The following is a 9,159-nucleotide window of genomic DNA, read 5'->3' as shown; positions in this document are numbered from 1 at the left end:
AAAGTGCACGAAGGGACATGTAAGTACAATTTAAAAGATGAACCACCAACCATCTTGCTTAGAATCGTGTACAGTTCGCACAATTAATGCCTTCCTGTTTTGACATTGCGCGTTACTTTCTCGGTTATTTTCACGTTCATGATTGTAGTCAGATGGAATGATCGAATACGCGTTTTCTCCAATCCCTATTGGCTAGTCTGGTTTATCCGATTACGGTCATGAACGTGAAAACAACCGAGAAGATAAACGCGATGTCTCACCAGTGGACGTGTTATAGGCTGGGAAGGCATTAATTACGCGAACTGTAGTATGAGCGGAATCCATATGCTGGATTCACACTGAAGCAAAATTCATCGGAATCCTGTTTTCTGATTGGTTGCAGAACGTCGTACGACGAAAATCGGATGCAGTGTGAATCCAGCATATGTCCTCGCTAGAAAGTATCTCTAGTTTGCTAAAATTTTTTTTTCGTCATATTCGTATTATTATTGTTTCATCTTCAGATGAACTATGTAATAATAATTGTTAATTTATCTATTGGATAAACAAAAGAATAAAGAAGTAAGAGCATAAAAGAGTTACGAGAGTAAGACAGTGAGCCGAAATTTACCGAAAGGTGGAACAACCTATCCTTGATGAAATAGGTATGTACATATATATTAGGAAAAGGTAAAACTTATATGTTCATACATATATTCTTTATTGATTACAAGTCATCTAAAATAATATTAGTAATTCTTCAAATTAATTAATAATGAACATTTTGAATTTTTTTCAGAGTGTGATTGTAAACTTCAGCAGGAGCATATCTGTATTTCGACAGTGTTTGCAACGGAAACTATTTGTGACCGTTGATACATCCTGTCTTAGAGAATTACAGAAAAATTGTCGGAAAAATGTATATGAATACAATCAAACTCGTGATTTTAGAAATTTTGGTCATACTAAAAGAAAATCTCGTTTTATCTCCATGGTCCCAATTATGGTTTGCAGCATTGGTATGATTGTGACTATGTGTTTTGATTGGCAACGGTAAGTGAAGTGAATAATATTAATTGTAATCAAATAATGCTAATATACAAAATATATCATTCAAAATACCAATGTATTCTATGTTTTATAGAACGTTGAACATAATGCCTAAAGTAGATGCTGCTAGTATCTTGGATTCGGAAGAGACTCAGAATAATGAAAACATGGAAAATATAGAACAGGATGTACAAAAGAAGAAGAAGAACAAAAAACAAAAAATTGGATTTCGCGATAGAAAGGTTTATTGAAGACTTGCGCTAGCCATAGTAATATATGTGTATACATAATTCTTCAAGATTATCTTGAGAGTTAAAGCCGCGACAGACTCTTGCATAACGCATAGTGCATAAGGGAATTAAGGATATATCCACACAAACTTGTATAGCCGCATAAACGTATGCATAAAGAAAATTATCCAATCACAATTTACGTGCGTCTTTATAGGAGAAATGCAATTGAATAATTTTCTTTATGCATACGTTTATGCGGCTATGCAAGTTTGCGTGGATATACTCTAACTAATCGAAATTCTTTTCCATGAAATGAGAGGAAAGGAAAGATTCTGATTGGTTGATTTGCTTATGCACTATGCATTAGTGTTATGCAAAAGTCTGTGCTGCGGCTTTTAGATTACAAGACTAAGATTAATTACATAGTAAAATTAAGAAGAGGGAGATATGTATATAAAATATGTATAAAACAATTATTTTTCTGTGTATTAAAATAATACTGTAGATTTTACAATTTAGTGCTTACACCATTATATATCTATGCAGAACGATGCAGGCTCAAGTGTTTTTACAGATAATAGAGTATGAGAATAGGATTAGAACATATTCGACGCCAGACAAGATCTTTCGTTACTTTGCAACTGTGAAAGTAATTCATTTAGAAAGTATTGAAATCTATATGACACCTGATGATTTTCTCCGAGCTATTACACCAAATATGCAGCAACCAGATGGTAGGGCTTCCAAAATTTTATTGTATTGGTAAAACATAATTCTAGAATTGCATCGTTTTGTTTATAATTATTTACAATAAATCCTAGTAACAACTACTTACCTGCTTCGCTCTGCTAACTAAAATATTTCCATACTAATTTCTTACTTATTATCAAGTATAAACTATTGATCGCCAAAATGGGATATAGATAATATCGTACAAGAATTTTCTAAAATTAAAAGTTGATAATTTTGCACATTAATGAATTTTAAAACTCGCGACTATCTGTTGATTGATTTATGCAGATAATAGAATATGAAAATCGTATGAGGCATTATTCGACACCAGACAAAGTATTTCGTTACTTTGCAACTCTCCAAGTTACAAGCAATGATATACATGAAGTATTTATGACGCCAGATGACTTTTTAAGATCGATGACACCTGGTGTGAAACAGCCGGATGGTAATCCCTCTATGCAACTTTCCTCATTTTTAAATAAAATATTGTTAAATACAATTTTTCAAATTAACTGTGAGGTGCTTGCTGATTCCTTGTGATACAGCTTTTCTGCACGTGCAAAACAATTAACATTTTTAAAAGTTATAATTTATATTTAATATATTATTATATTTTTTCAAGACTGTATTATCAGATCTATCATATAAGACAGTATACTAAAAAATACGTAATAGTAAGAATTACATTAATTTTCAGGGCTTGGACTAGATCAGTACAAACGTTACGATCCAAAGGTACATAAATCAAATTCAATAAAAGGTACTAATCAAGAGATATTTTTCTATAGAAATGTTTCCTTTTCCTATTTAGAATATTCACACCAAATTAGAATTAGAATTGGACGAAGATAGCATCTTCTATAAACTAGGCAGTGCAGGCCTTATTACTTTCTCCGATTACATCTTTTTATTGACTGTATTGTCAAGTAAGTTTATTTTGTTACTTTTTAATTATATATATATATATATATAAAATGTTTGCAATGTAGTTTAAAATACATTTTCATTCAAGTGTATATCAATTGAATTTTTCATATTGCACGATAGAAACATCAAGTCTCAATGATATTCAAACCTGTTTCACAGCTTCTAGACGTCACTTTGAAATCGCCTTCAGAATGTTTGATTTCAATGGAGATGGTGATGTCGATTCCGAAGAGTTTGGAAAAGTAGCTACATTGATACGACAACAAACTAGTATAGGTACTCGACATCGCGATCACGCGACTACAGGAAATACATTTAAGGTAATAATTGTATTAAGATAATATTCATCTAGTTTTTGTTGTATATCATCATTGAACAATAAATGTTAAATGCTTATTAATTTGAATTATATATGTAGTAAGCACAATCAGACTTGATTGAATAAACAAAATCTCGATCATTTTTTTATTGAAATTTTAGGGAGTAAATTCTGCCCTAACAACATATTTTTTTGGACCACAAATGAATCAAAAGCTAACAATCGAGAAATTCTTGGATTTTCAGCAGCAGCTACAACGAGCAATTCTGAGTCTTGAGGTATAGTAATAAATCCTACAGACTTGCCATAATGTACACAGCCACCAATTCTATATTATTATAGTATTTACTTAATATTGTACGTTTGTTTACTTTTTTTGCATAGTTTGAACGACGAAATCCAGATGAGCATGGCAATATCACCGAGGTAGATTTTACGGAATTGTTGTTGGCTTATGCTGGATATCCAGCGAAAAAGAAGGCAAAAATGTTGAAGAGAGTGAAAAAGACGTGAGTGTAAAAATATTTAATTTCATAGCCATAAAATCTCAAATTTTAAAAATTATATATAATTAAACATCATAATTATTTATAGCTTCAAAGAAGATCCGAAAGGGATTAGCAAAGAAGAATATCTCAAGTTTTTCCACTTTTTAAACAACATTAACGATGTTGATACAGCTCTGACATTTTATCATATAGCTGGCGCATCTATCGATCAAGGTATATAAAATAATAAAGTTGTCCGTCACAAATATTCCAATTGAAACTCTGAAACAATAGAATAATTTAGAATAATTATTGATTCGTCGATTGTAAGAAACAATAGTCATTTAAAATATCAAGCAAACGCGACGCTGCATTTTTATTGCTGTATTAATTATTTATGGATATATAATTCTGCAATATGATATTGCAGCAACATTAAAACATGTAGCAAAAACTGTAGCACATGTTGATTTAAGTGATCATATCATTCAAGTGGTATACACAATTTTCGACGAAAACAGTGAGTTAATTTTTTATTAATAAAAATACTGTACTTTATATATACTCTACTAAGAAAAGCTTCAATTAATTTTCTTGTAAGTTATAGCATGATATAGCATTAATGCATCTTAAATAGTTAAATGTGTATTAAATATGTAAAATGTATTTAAAAAATGATTAAATTGTTTATGATGGATCTTATTCCACAGTGGACGGACAACTTAGCAATCGAGAATTCGTCGCTGTGATGAAGAACCGTGTGCTGCGCGGTCTGGAAAAGCCAAAGGATACTGGATTTGTCAAGTTAATTCAATCCATGATGAAGTGTGCGAAAAACAGCAATCTCCTGTCGTATGATAAATAATCAAGTATCCAAATGCTATTTGGTTTTCTTTAGGTATCTATTGTTAATTGTAATATACATACATATATAGAGAGAAATAAAATGTTACGCAAAATATAGAATTATAATATTTAAAACAAGTTTGCAATTATATTTATTATAATATTTATTATAGAACATATTGTTTGTAAATTAGAAGGTAGACAGTTACGTTAAAAATAAATTCTACAATGATGCATTACGTTAGTACACTTTCACTCTTGTATTAAATAGAGCATTATCCGAAAAAAACGTGAGATCAAGAGACCATAATTTCTCCTATTCAATACGTCCTTCTCTTCAGTAGTTTACCATTCACTCTGTAAGACAACAACGGATTGCAAGTTTAAAGTTATATTATTAGATACAACAATGCGAACAAAGTATAATTTTAATTCACTTTTTATACAAATGGCAACGATACTACTTTTCGTAAATTTTGTCGCAGCCAATTTATTGGAAAAACTTACAGAAATGACTTTGACAGGTATCATAAATCGTGATTCTCGATTGTGTGCATTTTATATAATAATATTATACGTATATATGTGTATTAATTTGTTTTAATTATGATTATAAATTCACAAATTGTGAATAAAGAAAGGACCTCAAAACAGGAAAGAGCATCAGATATTTTGTCGATGGGACAATACTTTCAGTGAGTCAAGTCTTCTATATATCTATTTATGAGTAATTGGCATTAAATTTTTCAGTACAGAATTTTATTTATAATTTTATATGCCATGTATTTTTACATATGTATGAATTTTAATACATTTTATGTACATGTGTATTTTTTAAATATCTTTTGTTTCACCCGGCACATAGTTTGAACAGAATCTTATAAATTCTGACGCGAATTAATAACGACAAAAAAAAATTGTAAATGTATTTTGATGATGTTCATCCTATGTAGAGATATATTTTCGGAACATTTGGCACCTCTTGAACTTGAATTTGGTTATGTCTGCGAGAATCCTACTGAATGGCAACAAAGATTCGAACGAAAAGATTTTGACAACAACCGTTTTAGCGGCAAGGTAATTATTTTATTTCACGATTATACATAATTATACATAAGCATATTATTCCTTTATGTACATCATAATTTACTTGCCAATGTTATTTTGTATCCTACATCTTTTTGTAAATTAAAGCTATTAAAGTATATAACATTTTGGATACTCGTCAAATTATTAATATATCTGTTTAAATATAATTTATTATTTATAATTCGTTGCATTTTTAGGTGAAATGGGGTAACAAAAATGGAGAGTACGGCGAACAGTATTGGGACTTGAATCATTAACTTTAGTAAAGACTAGTAATTATTCAACAAGAACATTGACGATTTGTTCGTTTAAAATAAAAATTTCTTGTTTGGAATTGTTTCTACAATTTATTCCAATAAAATAATTATTATGAAGAAAAAATTTTTATAAAACAATTACACGAAAGATTAAACGTTTTTAATTATCAATAGTAAATTATAAACGATTGAAAGTAAGCTGTAAAAAGAAAAAGAGTTGATATAGATGTGAAATAAGAAAATACTAGTTAAAAAAGCTGAGCACGAGCATCGGTGTTTCAGTGGTGGAATGTCGATGCAACATCGTTACTTTTGTCTGTATCCATGTAAATGTAAAGTCATTCGAGACAATAGAGAAATTGTTGAGTTTCAAACGTCAATTTTCTCTATATTTTTATGTAATAAAAAATTTAACAAAAAAAAATTATGCATCGGCCGGGAATCGAACCCGGGCCGCCCGCGTGGCAGGCGAGCATTCTACCACTGAACCACCGATGCTTCTGTGAACTTGCTTTTCTGTACTAATCTAATATGGTCGAAATACAGAATAATTAAAATTGAAAGTCGTAATTATTTTTTTATAAAAAAAATCAATAAAACTGAACATCAATTTTATGATCCATAATTTCGATGCCAGCTTGCCTTCAGCCAGACAATTATGGAGATTGTAGATAGACTAGCAGTTTTCCCGACAACCAGCTCGCATACAAGTGTGAAATGCCGTTTGACCTGCGCCCGTAGGGGTCGCGATTTGCTTTTGAAACGGATCGATGGTCTCTTAATTCGATTTCGTGCGATTATGTTGCAATTACTCAAGAGTAAATCGCAGCTTGGCCAAGTTATGAGAGACGCGGCCTTCTCGTTGGTCGAAGTTAATTACGCGACAGGTGGAGTAAACGAGCTGGTCCTACAGGCGGTCGACAAGGCCAAAACCAAGATTCGAACCAGACAGGAGATGATCGGTGGGATTCGACTATGGATTTACGAGGCCTTCCGCAGTGGTGCCGATCCCTTTGAATTTACCGGATTAGCCAGAGGCGGTCAAAAAGTGATTAGTGATTACTGATTACCATATGCATGCGCGCCATTCGCCATATATGATGAAAAGTTGGCTACAACCGTTTTACTTTTATCAATTAATCAATTGTAAACATTGTTGTAATTTCCGCAAGCTTTTATATATAATATCCCGATCCCATTGAACGTCGCAACAGGTGGCTAGATTGAAGATCAATTATGGAAAGGCGATAGATCTGCTGGTAAAACTGGCGTCATTGCAGCGTAACTTCCAGATCCTCGATCGAGTAATTAAAATAACGAGACGTCGCGTAAACGCTCTTCGCTACATTATTATACCTCGATTAGAACGGACCCTCGCATACATCGTCACCGAACTCGATGAGTACGAGCGAGAAGAATTCTATCGTCTTAAGAAGATACGAGAGCGGAAAACGAAGCGACGTGATAGACAGTCCTCTTACGATTTCATTCGGAGCGCCAATGTCCTAGATGACACGGACGAGGATCTTCTCTTTTAATACATATATGTATGTATAATGTGTATACATACGAGTATATTATAACAGAATTGTAATGATTCGAGAGCGCGCGTGAAGAAAATACTATCTTTATGTATTTTGTGCTAATAATTATCTAATTTATTTCATTCCGTTGCGTTCGAACAAGGAATTGGTAGTCACCCTGCGATCTGCGATGCTCGATGCCGAACCTTCGAACGAATGAGGAAGCGCGAGAGAACCTGAGAGAATACAAGGGAACCAGAGCTGTGTAGGTCCAATTATACCAAGAAGATACAGCCCGTAAAGCCAGTCTTAACTATGCTGCCAAACATCCGGATATGATAATGAGAACGTGCTGTTCTTTCCTTCCTCCTAATAATCTACTCACTGACAGATATCTCTCTCGTAGCTGTAGCTACTGTTGAAATGACGAAAAACCTCCTCCTTTCGCACAAAAATTTCAACTTGCCAGACATTGTGCGTCTAATTTTCACATCATATTATGTATAAGCTCCAATTAACACTGATAATTTCCTTAGAAGAGTAAGAATGCCAAGACAGCACAGAATATTTATAGTAAATGTTTATTCATTTTGTGAAATGTTATATAGATATTTCATACACACACACATATTTTACATAAAGTTTTATTCGAAATATTATTAAAATATAGACCAAATATTTTATGTTATATTTATAATATAGATAAATATAGATAAATATTTCTAATACGTATTTTTTACTCAGATTATAATGTCTCATTAAGTATCTTCACAACATTTACTATAACATTTACAATAAATATTTCATAATATTTAAAATAAATGTTTATGATCTGTGCAATCTAAAAGACCACAAAAAATGTTTACAAAATATTTAAAATAAATCTTATAAATATTTTATAAATATTGTGTGAGTTTCCTTGCTATTTGCAGCGTTTCTTCAACCACTCAAGTTTAAAAAATACTAGTTTCTCTATCTCTCTTGTTCTTTCTCTATCATAAATTAGATATGCATGTGTAAAACATGTAAAAAATGATACCGCGCCGCATACCAAACGCGGAATAATCAGAATTGATTGGACTCGATCGCCAGACGAAGAAGAAGACGCATACAAATCCCTTACAGAAAAAAAACTACTAATGCATAGCAGGTCACAGTAGTGACACTGCTGACATTTAATAGTGTCACTACTGACAGTAGTATCACTACTGATACGCAATAGTATCACTTCTGAGCCAGTAGTACTACTAATAGTATAACGACATATGACGTAACATAGAACTATTTCCAGTGATTATAATATTTGTTATACAAAATTTATTAGAGTCAAAAATACATATATATGTCGTTAGAGCAATTAGTATTATTTCAGTTTGTAGAAATAATATTTTATTAAAAATACTGTTGAATCATAAAATTAGTTCTCGAATTCGTGAAGGAAACTTTTTTTATTATAATTTTGTTGTGTATCCTCTGAAATATGATGCTAATCAATAATACTTATTTTTACAATAAAACTTCAGTAAAATTACAATGAAGTTTCAACGAAATTTCTTCCATCATTATTACACTGCTAGTCACACTAGTAGTGTAATTATATTATATATATACAGGGTGTTTCCAAATTAAATGGCAAAACTTCGGGAGCGTGTAGAGGAGTAAAAAACTAAGAAAAAAAGTCCTATAGACATATGCTCCTTTTTGCTTTGTTTC

The 9,159-nt window shown here is 31.7% G+C and overlaps 3 protein-coding genes and 1 non-coding gene across 6 annotated transcripts; 3 read left to right on the top strand and 1 right to left on the bottom strand.

The window, feature by feature from the left end:
- Positions 1 to 892: 892 nt before the first annotated feature.
- MICU1 (Mitochondrial calcium uptake 1) lies at positions 893 to 4,681 on the top strand. 3 transcript variants are annotated; one of them, XM_018454315.1, is made up of 11 exons: positions 893 to 1,032; positions 1,124 to 1,271; positions 2,283 to 2,442; positions 2,695 to 2,732; positions 2,809 to 2,923; positions 3,084 to 3,244; positions 3,405 to 3,521; positions 3,628 to 3,752; positions 3,838 to 3,965; positions 4,162 to 4,251; positions 4,442 to 4,681. In XM_018454315.1, exons 1-11 carry the CDS (start codon positions 971 to 973, stop codon positions 4,594 to 4,596), a joined length of 1,299 nt encoding a protein of 432 aa, XP_018309817.1. In that variant the 5' UTR covers positions 893 to 970; the 3' UTR covers positions 4,597 to 4,681. The 3 variants fall into 3 exon arrangements, with proteins under 3 accessions (XP_018309817.1, XP_018309816.1, XP_018309818.1); XM_018454314.1 differs by lacking the exon at positions 2,283 to 2,442 and adding an exon at positions 1,837 to 1,996; XM_018454316.1 differs by lacking the exons at positions 893 to 1,032; positions 1,124 to 1,271 and adding an exon at positions 1,865 to 1,996.
- An 88-nt stretch (positions 4,682 to 4,769) lies between these two features.
- Positions 4,770 to 5,939, top strand: LOC108726637 (uncharacterized). Its single transcript, XM_018454317.1, has 4 exons — positions 4,770 to 5,101; positions 5,215 to 5,272; positions 5,531 to 5,654; positions 5,864 to 5,939. The coding sequence occupies exons 1-4, from the start codon at positions 4,987 to 4,989 to the stop codon at positions 5,921 to 5,923; spliced, it is 357 nt and encodes a 118-aa protein (XP_018309819.1). The 5' UTR covers positions 4,770 to 4,986; the 3' UTR covers positions 5,924 to 5,939.
- Positions 5,940 to 6,350: 411 nt separating this feature from the next.
- On the bottom strand, positions 6,351 to 6,421 carry TRNAG-GCC (transfer RNA glycine (anticodon GCC)). Its single transcript has one exon. It is a non-coding gene; the product is annotated as a tRNA-Gly (tRNA).
- Positions 6,422 to 6,576: 155 nt separating this feature from the next.
- Positions 6,577 to 7,461, top strand: LOC108726671 (V-type proton ATPase subunit D). Its single transcript, XM_018454369.1, has 2 exons — positions 6,577 to 6,971; positions 7,138 to 7,461. The coding sequence occupies exons 1-2, from the start codon at positions 6,582 to 6,584 to the stop codon at positions 7,459 to 7,461; spliced, it is 714 nt and encodes a 237-aa protein (XP_018309871.1). The 5' UTR covers positions 6,577 to 6,581.
- The last annotated feature ends 1,698 nt before the right edge of the window (positions 7,462 to 9,159 follow it).

The sequence above is a fragment of the Mycetomoellerius zeteki genome, unplaced genomic scaffold (genome assembly GCF_001594055.1).
Source record: "Mycetomoellerius zeteki isolate Tzet28-1 unplaced genomic scaffold, Tzet1.0 scaffold433, whole genome shotgun sequence".
Classification (NCBI taxonomy): Eukaryota; Metazoa; Arthropoda; class Insecta; order Hymenoptera; family Formicidae; genus Mycetomoellerius; species Mycetomoellerius zeteki.
Note: the sequence above shows the minus strand (reverse complement) of the source record. Positions and strands in the feature narration are given on the sequence as shown.